The sequence below is a fragment of the Ahaetulla prasina genome, chromosome 5, assembly GCF_028640845.1.
Source record: "Ahaetulla prasina isolate Xishuangbanna chromosome 5, ASM2864084v1, whole genome shotgun sequence".
NCBI lineage: Eukaryota > Metazoa > Chordata > Lepidosauria > Squamata > Colubridae > Ahaetulla > Ahaetulla prasina.
In genome coordinates this window covers 55,422,107-55,436,958 of record NC_080543.1, presented here as the reverse complement: position 1 = coordinate 55,436,958, position 14,852 = coordinate 55,422,107, and the positions used below count along the sequence as shown (strand labels likewise).

General features: G+C 34.3%; 1 protein-coding gene across 5 annotated transcripts in view; it reads left to right on the top strand.

The window, feature by feature from the left end:
• Positions 1–13,474, top strand: part of SCAF4 (SR-related CTD associated factor 4) — a 63,658-nt gene extending 50,184 nt beyond the window's left edge. For 4 of the 5 annotated variants that reach the window (XM_058184698.1, XM_058184696.1, XM_058184695.1 and 1 more), the window contains 3 exons: positions 164–259; positions 340–528; positions 12,365–13,474. In XM_058184698.1, coding sequence (XP_058040681.1) covers positions 164–259; positions 340–528; positions 12,365–13,185 — 1,106 coding nt within the window. In that variant the 3' untranslated portion in view covers positions 13,186–13,474. The remainder of the gene's footprint in view (positions 1–163; positions 260–339; positions 529–12,364) is intronic. The other variant, XM_058184699.1, reaches the window with a different exon arrangement.
• The last annotated feature ends 1,378 nt before the right edge of the window (positions 13,475–14,852 follow it).

Here is a 14,852-nt window from a genome sequence, read left to right as displayed (position 1 = left end):
AATGGAGATGAGCACTGTCCCCTAGAGTCGGGAATGACTAGCGCATATGTGTGAGGGGAACCTTTACCTTTACCTTACTCTAGAAAGTATGTCTTTCTGTTTATAGATCAGTTGAATGGATGGCTGTTCTAAAAGTAATACTTCATTATTTCTTTCTTCGTAGGTTTTCTTCCTCCTGGACCACCGCCTCCCATTAATCCATCGGTTTCAGTTCCTCCAGTTTCTGTCCCTCCTTCTGGAGGAGTAAATATCCCAAATTGTAAGTGAGAGTTGTTTGGTGTTAAAGATAATTCAAATAGAAGTTTATGCTATTTAAAATGTTATTAATGTCATTTTTAGCTACTGTGGCCACTATAAATGAAGATACTACAAAAGACTCTTCTATAGGGAACCCTATTCCAACAGTAGTTTCTGGAGCTAGAGGAAATGGTGAAAATGCAGAAGGCTCCAAAGGATATCCAAATGCTCCACCACCTGTAACTTCTGCTAGTATATCAGCTTCTGTATCCCAACCAGTCCCACTTCTTGGTAAGTTCAGCTTTCAGGTGTTGGCAGTGCCACATTTCTATATTCATTCCAGACGGATTACTCCTACCAAGCAAAATATAATCCGGGCTGCTGGAATGTTAAGCCTTTAATTTTTGAATTCTGATTATGAATAATGAAGAACAATATTCATCCTGAAAAGCTTGAATTGATAAATTGATTTTGATAGAGAATGATATAATATACATTTTAGTAAAATGAACACTTCAAATATTTTGACTCCAACCAAAGTAGCAGATTTGGAATTTGAATGTTAATTTACCAGAGTTTTCCCCTCTAAACTTCAATACATTTTCAAATAGAAAAGATAGAAACAGAGAAAAACTGTTCCTCTTTGTATTTCTCAAATACACACACTTCCATACCCCAAATGCTATCTTTTTAGTCCTTTACCTGAATCTCATTGTGAAAAGAAGATGTGGAAATCAGCTTTGTGATTCGCTGGCTGCATTTATTATTTAGCTGTGACAACTTTCAAACAACAGCTGTCTTATATTTTTACTTTTTAACTTCTCTATGTTATTCTAATGTTCTGCCATTTTTTGTCTAGGGTTTATATCCTTTTATAATCCAAAGGAAAGAAAAATACATTAGAAATAATTCCTTTTGATCAAATATACTTAAATATGATGAGGCCTTATTTATCACACAATGCCTATCAGTTGTCTCAAGATTTGTTTTCAAACCACCGATTTATTACTTTCACAATTGTTTCAGGAAACCTATACTGGAATTATTTCCAATTTATTTTTTTAAACAACTGGCATTCCACAATACATAGTTATTAAAGTTCAGATTGTCCATTAATTCAAAACAAAATATGTTCTCAATAAGTTCTTAATAAGTTTATAGCAGTCTGCACAACAAAAACTTCAGGGCTGCCACCAGCTCCAGTGCTACTACTGCTTTGTTGGGCACAGAACAGCTGATCAGCACATCATATATTCCTTTGGCATATAATCTTTTGCTTCCAGTGGATTGCATTCAATGTTTCATTCCATTGTTAGTAGAACATTCAAATGGCTAATACCAGAACCTTTGTATCCAGTCATGTTCATTCATTCATGTTCATTCATTCGTTCATTTATTCATTCACCATGTCACACCTGTGGTTTATAAAGCCATGGTCCAATACACTTGCTAGTCCTTTTTCTTAATCCTATATTTTTCTGCTTCCTATCATGTATCAGTTTTGACACCAAGATTGTGCTTCCTGAAACTAGATTTTTTAAAATATAGAACTATAAAATTACCTTTAAGGTCAAGTAATCTAAAAATCGCAATAATTTGTAGTATAATAAAAAGATTCACTCTATATGTATGTGTGTAAAATTAGTATACATAAATTAATATGTTACAGAATCATGAATTATGGAGAATACTTTCTAATCCTGGCTTACCCTTTCTGAACTGTGCTTTTTATTCTTATTTATTCATCAATATTGACTTAGAGTACCCCAAAGAGGCTTAGCTACTTGAAAGAAGTAGCTAAGGGAGGAATCCATGGTAAAAGAATTTGACAAGTTTATAAATTACGAATTACACCATTTTGGACAAGGTTTTAAGTATTTGGGCATTTGATTACATTCGTTAACATGTATGAGCAGAAAACTGATATAGGTAGTCTTCAACTATGAGCATAGCTGGGACCAAAATTTCTATTTTTAAATCAGATAGTTGTGTTAAGAGAATCAAATGGTCATTAAGTTGTAGATGCAGCTATTGTAAATAGATCCTGGCTGCCAAGCACCCAAATTTTGATCACATGACTGTGGGGATGCTGCTGTGGTTGTAAGTGCAAGGACTTGTAACTTTTTCCAGAGCCGTTGTAACTTTGAATGGTTACTAAACAAATTGTTGGAAGTTGAGGACTACTTACAATCCACATATATTGCTTGGGTTTATAAAAAGTTGAAGGAAAAGGAAAGCTATTGTCAGATTAATCTTTGGTACTGGCTTATTTTATTACTTGCACAGTTATAGGGGAGTGAGGATATTTAATGTGTAGTTAAAGATAAAGTTTAATTTCATATCAAAAGGCTTGTGTTAGAAAGTATAAGCACATGTAAAGCTTACTTATTTTTTTCTGGCAACTACAGCTCGAGGATAAGCCAATCAATTATATTTAAAATTTTGAAACTGTCAGTTTGGGATCATGAATGGCACCAGGGTTTTCTTGATCCACCTAAGATCTGAAGTATTACATGCCAAATTTAGTGAAATAGTGGATTCAGGGTCTCTGAACTATATGAATCCAAGGAACTAGGTGCTAATATAAGAACTAGTTGCCAATTATCATCAATGTATTACCTAATCTCAATTTCAGTTCAGTGCTTATCATGTTAAGGCACTGTGTAAGTTCTGCAGTGGATTTGAAAAGAAAGGATGGAACCTAGTTTCAGTACCCCCAAAAATTTATTTTCAAATCAGTACATGTATTTTGCTACCTTAATATAGCAAACGTATTTGCAGTCCCTCAGTGGCTGCACCAACACTTAGGATCTTTTGGGTGTGGGGAATGGGGGCAGAGAAAGGAAGCCTATAAATCTCCCCCTTGATTCAGTATGAATTTGACTGTAGTTTAAAATTGCCTCCATAAAAAGAAATTTATTAATGTTGATTGGATAGTATTTCCTTATCCAGAAGGCACTTGGTTATTTTATAAATTAGAGTTTTCAAATTTTTATTATTCCAGTTAACTTTAATCAATGAAATTGCTTTAAGTGCTGAATCATTTAATTCAGATTACCTAATTTTTGGATCGAGTTAAATCTGATACAGTGAAACTTATTTCCAATTGAAACTAGTCTATATACTGCAGCTGTGTTTCTAAATTTACTTCAATATTCTGGTTTTAAGAAGCGGATAATAATTTCCTGGATCAGCAAAGTATTGTTGCAGATGGACATAATATATACTTTACCTAATCTATATGTGTATGAATTAACTAACATGCATTTCAAAATCCACGCACACATATTCATAAGTTTCTTTTTCCTAATGACAGCTGCATTACATTCATAATGTTTTAATTTCTAAAACAGCACTGCATACTCTAGTCTTTTACATAGAGATTACTTCCAGGTTTCTTGAACAGTTCAGGGTCTAACAAATAAAAAATATATAGAAATGATACAGAGAAGCAGTGTCTGTCAAAATAAGGTTAAATTGCTGAACAGAGTTTCCTACCAAAAAAATCTAAGGTAAGTTGTAATGGTTCTCCAAAAAATAACAAGTCATAGTCAGATGCTATGGAAAAGTCTATAAAATCATGTTTAAAAGGCATTTTAGGTGTGTTATTTAGTATGAAATTGATATTGAATAGTATAGGAGGGAAAATCAGCGTAGAAAACCTCATGGAAGAACTTGTCACAAATGATCTGGAAGGAAGAGGGCACATGTGAAGATAATATTCAATATTGTTTTGAAATATCAGTGCAAACACAAGCCAGTGGGTGTGTAATAGTTCCAAGTGTTGGAGTAAACTGGGGAGAGAAGACTTTGGTCCAATCACACTCCTCAGCCCAAAATTCCTCACGTGGTTTGGGAAAAATTAAAGGAGAGAGCGCTGTGTATGCTACCTTGCCCTCCTGAAGGAAGGCGAGGTATAACTGTAACTTATAAATCAATAAATATGAACATGTTACCTAGAAGATGCACTGCTTACTGGATGTGTCAGAAAAATGAACCTAAAAACTACTGTAGCTTAATATATATAATTTCAAAAAAGTGTGAATTCCCATATACCGTTTTCAATGGAGATACTCATATGACAGACTGAGAACATTGCATCACTTGTACCCTCTAATGTTGTGACAGTAATAATGCAGTACTGTATATCTTTGCTTAAAAGAAATGTGCTTATTCCAGTGTAAGTGGATATAAGCTGTAGTCCAATGTCCTGATACCCTTTTAAAAATGAAATAAAGTTGTATGGATGCATCTTCTCTAGAAATATTGATGGCTATGTAGAATTGCCACCAGCATAGTTGTAATTTTGTGTCTAATGTGCTACATTTTTATAAAACTATAGATTTTCCTGCCTACATAAATTATGTAAATTAATGGCATTGATTGTGTTCCATTTTGATCTATTTTGATGGGGGGTGGGGGAAGCCAATATAAGTATTAGGAATTTTTTTTTTGAAATGAAAACTAAATTTCTCTATTCCAAGTGAATACTTGTCATTTACATGAACACACTATGTTTAACATTTAAATCTGCAAAGCTAACAAAACCATTCTGGTTTATAAAACTCATCTTAAGAAATATGAGAAAGTTTTCTAGAGGAATTAACCTAGTTGAACCAGTTTGTAATATTTGGTAGAATATTTGGGTTCATGGATGCTGAATAATCACATAATAATGAAGCACTCCATAAACTGGTTCAAGATTCAATATCAAGTGATGGGATCTAGTTTTTGTAGTTGAATATCTTCATGTCTCGTGTCTACGTTCTAATTTCTGTAAATGTTACTTAATGTTGCTATCATTTTAGTAATTTGTGGAATAAGCAAATTTCAGGAAAGATTCTTTCATCACTATCTCAGTTACTTAGACTAATATACGGAACATATCTCTCTGTCCCATGAGTCTAAAGGTTGGTTCTATTTTCAGTTCTTAGTGGTTTAGTCATGGATACAAAGGATTCCCCATCATATTTTAGCAAAACTCTATTCAGCATTCAATACACATTACTTTAAAAGAATGCATTATTTTTTTATCTTTCTGTAAAAAACATATAACATATGCAATACCTGCTACTACTTTGGTAAGGGAAAGGTAAATTTGCTATTATATGAAACAAAATCACAATGGGCATATGTATATCGTCTGCATATCTTGGAGATAATTAACAAGGCTGAGATAGAAAATGGAAACCTAGTCACAGCAAATTATTCTTATTTTACTTAAGTTGTTTTAATAGATTCATTAATTAACTAAGTAATATATGATTATTAACCATGTATTGTAAGAAGAGTAACATAATCTAATCGTTGTATTACCATTGAATAAACATCTTGACTGAAATGTGACTGATGATGAATAGAAACAGAAAAATAAGTATTTTTTTCCTTTGATAAATCTGATGCTGGATTTAAAATTGCCATATTTAATCTCTTCTAATGAATAATTCCAACACATTTGGTACATGAAACATTAACTAGCAGTGGGTTACTATAGTTTTATTTACAATTTTTCAGATCACTATCCTTTTTTTTCTTTTTTCTTTTTTTTCATTTATATTCCGCCCTTCTCTGAAGACTCAGGGCGGCTTACACTATGTCAAGCAATAGTCTTCATCCATTTGTATACTATATACAAAGTCAATTTATTGCCCCCCAACAATCTGGGTCCTCATTTTACCTACCTTATAAAGGATGGAAGGCTGAGTCAACCTTGGGCCTGGTGGGACTTGAACCTGCAATATTGCAAGCAGTTGCTGTTAATAATAGGCTGCATTAGCCTGTTGCGCCACCAGAGGCCCTTAACTCTATAGACTGGAAAAATAACATTCTACTATCTATACCTATTTGCAATAATCAGAGTGAAAAGCAGGTTGAAATTGTTATGCTATTAAAATGTTTATGAAGAACAATTGACTTGTTATAATTAAGAGTATAACTTCAGAAGTGAGATGTTTGACATGTTCTGAAATCATCTGAAATCAAGTGCTCCCTCAAACAATTTGAATTACACAGAATAATTAGATATTTCTATTATATGCCTTGTAGTTTTCAAAGGTTGAAATGCAAACTGCACATTTTAAAGTTGTATCTGGTTGAACATGAACTTACATATGCTGAACATCAACATAGGAATGCTGCTATGAAACATTGTTAAAGCACAAAGGAGGAATACTTAAAATTCAAAAAATATATTTCATCAGCTCAGTTTAATAGGGTTGAATGAATATCCACTCTCTTTTTAAATAAAAGTAAGAAATAAGTACCTATATTTGTAGATAACTGAAAATTGTTTGTGCCTCGTTTGAATTATGTTGCTGGGAATGGTATAGCTTTATTTCTACTTTAGTGCCTAAGAATGACTTAAAGGTACAGAAAAGGGTCCCCTTCCTGTTCATAGCGGAAGCATCATTTAAGGCATTTCTGGGTTGAAAAGATTAGCCGGTGAGATCATGGGGGCTCCTTTCATGCCCCCGTCAAGGAGCTGGATGGGAGCTCGCTCCGCCATGCAGCAGCGCTCGGGTCACTAACTTCCAACCCAGCATCCTAACCATATGAGCCACTGCTCTCCGTATAAAAAGGATTATTGTCCTAGTATACTTTCAGTAAATCACATTACTTTTGGTTGGGAACAGCAAGTTTCTAATTCATAAACATACATAGAATAAATTGAGATGGAATTTTTTTAAATACCAAAATTTGCTTGAATATATTTAAGAAGTGAATTAGAACCTCAAAATCTAATAACATTAACAAACAGAAAGCTATTGCAATGAAGACATTTCATATGTATTCTCATACAGTCTAATGACCCCTGGTGGTTTATATGGGATGAAAAACCATATGCAAACAAATGCAGCAATTTTATGAAGATGCTATGGAGAGTCTGCTGTTAACTTACGCTGGTGGTAAATGCAGATGCATAGTATTTATAATATACCTGTTTCTTTTGCACTTGCGCCACATGGATACATTTCTTTCTCATGTTCAACAAGACAGACAATACATTGTTTTAGCTAGGGTTTTTCTAGTTATCTTGATATTTAGTATATCATCTCTAACAGGAATTTACAGTTTTGTAGTTATATCGGCTAGGTCATAGAATCAAATATTTCCTGGGAAGGGAAATTGGCCATTTTTTTTTTTTGCTTTCTAGTTCTTACTGTTAGAAAATAGCTCAATTTCATTTGGATTCCATTTTCATGTAATTGAAATTCATTAGCTATGTTCCATGGAACATTGTCAACCATTTTCTATTCCAAAAGCTTCGCTTCTGGAAAGCTGCTAGGTACAACGGCTGTATCGGTATAGGTTAGTTTTCTTTTAGTGGTCACAATTTGGACTGGAAAGATTATTGAGCGAAGTGGTCACAACTATGCTTGTGATTTTTACACAGGACTGTAATGGTAAACATATGACATAAAAATGAGGGGAAGGTCATAAATTCAGCCATTGCTCACCATTTTTCAGCACCATCATAACTGCAAATGGTTGCTGAAGCAATTGGTAAGGACTACCTTCAGAGTTCAGAGAAAAACTTTAACAATAGACCTTTTAGATTCCCAGATGTCAGTCCTTTGATGGTCAGGAAGCAGACTTCACATGAACTACTGGAACTCTTGTTGCAGGGTATAATAATATGATCTTGAAGGCATGACAGTCTCTCCATCTTCTGCCAAAGGGAATCATGACAGGGCATGCTTGAGGTTTTTTTTTCATTTTTCCTTCTTTTTTGGGTTAAGCTATGTTTACATAACTACCTTTGTAGTCTTTCTTCAAGGTAATATTCTTCTACAACAGAACGTTCTGGCTCTGGAATGGAATATTTTATATATGCCTAGCCTTGATTTTCTGTTTCATGCAGAAAGATTTGCATGCATAATCATCTTTAACTGTATGATTATATATAGGATAACCATTTAGGCTATCGAATCCCAACTTCCTGCTCAGTTCAGAAAACTAAATCATTCCTATATATAGATAATTGATTCCATTGTGTGAAAGAGGTTTGTGTATTTCTGTAATGGCATTATGGGAATTACAGGAAAACACTTTCACTTTGTGTACTTTCAAATATGCAATTATATTCATGATTCTTAAGACTAAATGTTCTCAGTTTCTTCTTAGAAGCTTCATTTAGCTTCTGAGTCCCTGATAGTTTTTATTATTATTTTTTATATTTGTCTCAGTTTCTCTAAAACCTTAAAGTTTTCTGCCTGAAACTGGATACTATGTGGACTACATCTTGGCCATTACGGAATAAAATAGAAGTGTTATTTTATATTATAAAATGTATTGGTTGTCTGTAATTGCCTTTCTTTTCAACCACCTCACCGCTGACTTGGTTTGCAATCTGTTACTAATCCACATTATTTTTCTGCTTGTCAGAACTCTTGCTTTACTCTCCTCTATTCAGCCCCAGTCTCTTAATTTCCATCAGCTTCTAAGTAATAAGACTATGTGGGAAATATCATCAAAAGAAGTTTGTAATATTATCAAAACAAGGTTCTAAAGAAATGTCAGAACAGTGACAATGCTGGGGATGCCTATAATGCTGATATTCCATTGAATTTATATGCAGCGCAGATCCTGGAGGATGTATTTATCTTTTTAGGAGCCCATTAAATAGCATCCGAGTATTATTATTATAATGATGATGAATGCAAGGTGGTGAACATAACTTAATACTTCTGCCTCCTACTTACTTGCACAACAACCCATTGAATATCTTAGTGTCTTCTGTTCCCATAATAAACAGCAACCCAAGACAATTCCTGCTGCATGATGCATGACCTGCCAGGAAGTTCCTTGGAATATAGCAGAGTGCTACTTCATTTAAAAAAAGTGCCTTTAATTGTTAAGGAAATTTGCCTTTTAAAAATGTCAACAGTATTCTCTTTTTTTGTAGTATTTGTTTTCTGTTTGTTTTGTCAGGGTTGAACAAAGTATGTTCAAAACACTGAATCACAGTGTCTCTACTATATCTCTCAGTTCTGCCAGTTTCATCATGTAGCATCCTCTTTTGTTTCTAGTTAAAACTTCATCCTTTTATCTCAATTGAATATGACCTTTTCTTCATAGACTTCTGTAAATTTGCACTTGCTGTTAACACATGGCAATTCATTTTTGAGTTGGATCACAAACATGCTACAAGCACTGCAAGTCATCACTACATATTCCTTCTTTATCTTTACATTTATTCTTTTAAAGTTCTACTATAGAAGGCTTTTATTTATTGTTTCTCAGGTAAGCCAAGAATAACCCCATTTTGAATTTGATTTCCATTGCAATTCCACATTTAATTTCCATTTACTGGAGGTTTTTTAAGAAGAGACTGGACAGCCATTTGTCTGTCTATGATCTGCTTGAGCAGGGGCTTGGACTAGAAGATCTCCAAGGTCCCTTAAACTCTGTTCTATTCTGTTATTTCAAAAAGTATCTGGGAAAATTACAACAGGTTCAAAGGAAGACATCAAGAATATTAGGCTACTAGAACTCAAGTTCTTGAGCAGATATTTAAGGGGTTTTATATATTTAGCCTGAGAAAAAAACAACTGGGGAATATGATAACACTCTTCAGATACCTGAAAAGATGTCACTTGGAAGAAGAAGATTTTTTTAAAAAAATTTCAGAATGTAAAATACTGAATAATAAACGTAAGTCATTGGAAGGGAGATTATAATTGAAAATTGGTGAAGGAAACAAATTATCATTGGGAAGTTATGGTTGGTTAGAACTAGCTGCTGCTGTTGTCACATGATCTATTTTCAATGTTCAGTGATCATTTGTCAGTCTCTCAATCCCTCATTCTTTCCCATGCCCAGTAGCAACCACTTACTTGGCTGATGGAAATGGGAGGGAGGGAGGCAGATTTCTGGTTTTCCCTGCCAGATTTCTCCTAGGAAATTCAGTGGGAAGCTGGCAGGAAGTTGAAAATAGTTTCCTGCTGCTTGCTTTTTTGTCTGCCCTTGGTCATTCTTTTTCTCTGGGTAAGGAAATGCCTTTGAAACAATTACTCAGTGGGGCACGGGTTGTCTAGTAATCTTTTAATTTCTTGACTACTTTTCTTCCTCCTAATTATAGTTATACATTTATCTTTATTTGAAAGAAAAGTATGGAAAATATGTCAAGAAACAAAATCTAAACATAATCCTAATTCTAAATAATACAACTCTTTAAAAATATAGTTTATGTTGCAATTTAATCCCAGCTGAATTTCTTGGTCCTTGAGTTCAATTGTTTCAATAGTTATTTAGAGGTCTTAAATTGTGGGTGATACATGGACCTCTTTAATGCTAAACATATCCATTTTGTTTCCTGCTGGTTATTTTTGAAGTGAAATGTCTTTAAAGAATGTGTAAATTGCCTCTGGGATCTAGAACCTGTTGCAGCCACGTGGATCATGTTTTGAATATAATAATAGAAGTGTGTCTTTCCATATATGTTGTGCTGAAGTTGGGTACAACCATGAGACAAAAAGCTGCAGGAAGATACTAATCGTCATCTCCGCCCTCCAGGCTGATCAGGATCTTTGAGACACTGTTCTAGCAGTGATAGTGTTTTTGGCTGAGCTATGTTATTTTGCCAAACCCTAGAGTCATAAAAACAGGCAGCATATAAATCTCTCCCTCTCCTCTGCCCCCCCAAACCCCAAATTTATGAATTATATAATGGGCATTGCCTGTTAATATATATGAAACTTGTTTTGCACACTGGGCAACTAATGAATGGGAAGTGGTGAGGCATTGTAAAAAATTGCCTAACCTGGTTCAGAAAACTAGATTCTTTTCTCATGTGCACTTGAGGCTGCTTAGCAAATATAGATACAACCCTCAGCCCATCCCATTGGTATATTGTAGGGGAAGGGGAATTCTGTTTCTTTTAAGCAAGAAAATCTTGGGTTTAAAGTATTTCTAAAAACCAGACTGGAGTCTTCTATTCAGGACATTAGGTATTTATAAGGGTTTAGAATTATTGCTATGCTTACTGAAATATGTGTACGGAAAGTATGTATGCTTGTGTGTATAATTAATTGTGTATGTATAATTAAGGAGCAGCCTTAGTCAATAATATATTGGATTGCTGAAAAAAATGCTCCATCAATTGAAATGCAAAAACTTTAATTCTTTGTGTTTTAACTCTTGTGTCAGCTTTACAAAGGAATGAGAAATACTTCTGAACATAATACATAGGATGTTTGAAATGCAATTTCAGTTCATACTTGGACTTTATGTTCTGCTCTGGTTACAAGATTTGGTATACAGTTGAAAATTAAATTATTTTAATTACTGAGTTCCTATTTAGATGTTTCTTACGGATGAAGATGGATCTGAAATACTTGTATGGTATAACATTACAGTTTTGTTAAATCTTTAAAGAAAGAAAACCTTCAAAAATTATTCTGGGTATTATAAGCCCAGTTTTATCAGCAAAGCATTTAATGCAAAATCTCCCCCCTCCTGTTACATATATGTATCTTAAAAGGACATATATGTATGTTAAAATGAATTCTATCACTTTAAGTTTCTGGAATGGATTTTGGATTGATGCAGGGTAGTTCTTAACTGGAAGACAGAAAGCTTGTATCAATGCAAGTTTTTTGAGGTAGTTTTGAGATAATCGCAGAATTGTAGTTTGTTGTATATTAGATATTGAAGGTTAGAATAGGCCTATTAAAATAAAAGGATTTAAATGGGCCATGTTGATTAAATAGTACTGATCCACAGATAATCCATTTAATTTTCTATTAAAAAAAACTGAATTAGTTTCATGTGCAACCTTCTCCATTATGCAAAACCTTATTTTGCATAATTGGTATTGAGCTGAACTTTCAGAAAAACAGTATACAAGGGGTTTGAATTATGTACTCTTTCATAGTGTTTCAGTTTTGGTAGGCTATACTTTTTGAAAAAAATTGAAAGCAGGTCTCTGTTCACTAAATTTTTAAGTGTATTGATAAAACTATTGGTAAAAGTCTGTTTAAATGTTGCATGCGTCAATGTTTATAAACATATTAAATGTTACAAAAATTGAAGCCTGAAAAAAAGAGCAAATATTCTAGTCTTTTGAGAGATTATATGTGAACAAGAAGTATCTTGTAATTAATTACATGTTTTTTTGGCTTACTAGGTACTCAAGGAGTTACATCTAGTCCAGTGATTGGGCTTCAGACACCTTCTACTGGCCTTTTAGGTGCCCGACCCGGTTTGATACCACTTCAGAGACCTCCAGGAATGCCACCACCTCATCTACAACGGTTTCCAATGATGCCACCTCGGCATATGCCTCCTCATATGATGCACAGAGGTCCGCCTCCAGGGCCAGGTGGTTTTGGAATGCCACCACCTCATGGGATGAAGGGCCCTTTCCCACCCCCAGGCCACTTTGCAAGGCCCAGTGGAATGCCCGGAGGTGGTCCAGGAGGATCTGAGGATAATAGAGATGGAAGGCAGTTCAGGAATGACAGGCCACCATTTACTCCACATAGAGACCAAGAAAGATTTGGAAGGAGGTCTTTTGGAAATCGGATAGAAAATGAACGTGAACGCTATGGCAACCGTAATGATGAGAGAGAGCATGAACGTCTTGGTAATCGTGAAAGGAGAGAATGGGGAAGAAGAAGCCCCGAACGTGATAGACACAGAGACTTGGAGGAAAGAAATCGGCGTTTCAGTGGACACAGAGAGAGAGATTCTAGAGATAGGGAACCCCATAGAGAAAAAGATGAAAATCGAGGAAAGGAGAAACCCGAGTTAACAGACAGAGTAGATGGGGTCAAAAACTATGAATCTCAGAGCAGTAAAGTAGAAAACACAGACTCTGTTTCAGAACTTAATAAAGAGTCTGAACCTATTGGTGTGAAACCAACTGAACAAGTAGCACCTGAGTCTACCTCATCTCTTGAAAAACCTGAAAAACCTACTGGCTCAGTTGCGGAGGCTCCTCGTTAGAGACTGGAATTTGTCAAACATTGGAGTGTAGAGCTTTAGAATTGTACAGTATGCTGTATATTTGCTTTTGCTATATCACAATTCCCCCATAGTTTATGGGGACATGTAAGCAATTTGATTGCTTCCCTTCTATTTAAAATAGCTACACAATAACATGAAAAGAAATAAACCATTACCCATTTTCTGCTGTAACTTTTTTAAAGTTTTAACTTTAAAAAGTTTACAAATCAGACTTAGAAGTGCTTTCTATTTTTTTTTTAATTTAAGTGAAGGTAAAATGGTGAAAGCTCCTAAAAATAGGGATGTGTTTTTAATAAACTCTATTTTCATAACAATCCTTAACGTGTGCTATTCTTCCTATGCTGCACTGAAGTGGTAAAGAATTGTTCAACATCTTAAAAGTTTGAACTAATGCTGTACTGGAGTCTAAATTAGACTGTTTAATCTGTTAAAACCGTTTGTATAATAGTTCACAGAAGCTAAATATGTGATAGTTACATTGATTTTAAATTTATGCATTTTAATTAACTACATTAGATAAAAATCAATAGCTTTTAAATGTTTTAAGAAATCTGGTGTTTGCAGTGAAGTCACTTCTTTCCCTGGCCATCCAATTAATGCCGTGGTAAATGTTGCCCTATAAATAAGTTCCTGGACTTATGCCAGCTCCTGTGGAAAAACTTTTGGGTGATTTAATCCATTAATATATTTGGGCTTGTTCACCTCTTCCAAATTACCACTGTATTTTAATGTGTCTTGGAACAGAGTATACGAAAGCAAACTACTAAGGTTTTTAAAAGGACTTTTGCATACTTTTGCCAAGTAAGCAAGCTATTTAAGCTGGCTATGTCATCGTAACTTTGTAGTAAGTGAAAGAAACAAGTATTAACTCCATTAGCAAATGCCAGCAAGCCTTAAGAGTAATATACATTTTATTCGTTGGTTTATTCTATACACAGTGATATTCTTATCCAAAATTGCAGCAAACAGCAAGTACTGATGCCATGAAATTTTTCTGTTTTGATTTGGTGTGTCTTTCATTTCAGATAGCTTGTATGCTCACTTAAGCGGAAGTATAGATTCTTCCCCTCCCTCCACTTAATTTTTGGAAGATGAATTGAGGCAAAATTCTTTGCAATAGAATAAAAAATAACTTTATATATTCTTGTGAAATTAATTTGTAATTTGTGTTGAACTGTTTCCATACCATTTATCAGCATACCAAAATTGATTCTAAAATTCATTTAGTAAGCAATCCCTAATTCAGTGATCATCATCATCATGTATGTATAAATAGAAATGGTCAATACTCGCTTGAAAAAAAAGTTCAGTGTGTTAAGATATAAAATTTCCATGCGGCATACTCACAAAGCTCTCAACTTGTTGGCCTGCATTTTGTTCTAGATCTTAAAACTTTTAATGGGCTATAGTCCTTGCTAGTTATCAGGTGGTGAAACAGACTTGTATGGCCGAAGTATATATATAGCAAAGTACAGTGTAGACAGCTTTTAAGACAAGGCCACTAATTTGCTCCAACACAGGTAATCGCTGCTAACAATTCTGATTTCTATGCCTTTAACATAAAAAAAAAAATTAGAACCAGATTCACTAATCTGTTTTTATTTTCAGCATGGTCTTCTATAACAGTGCTCTTTGAAATTCCATCT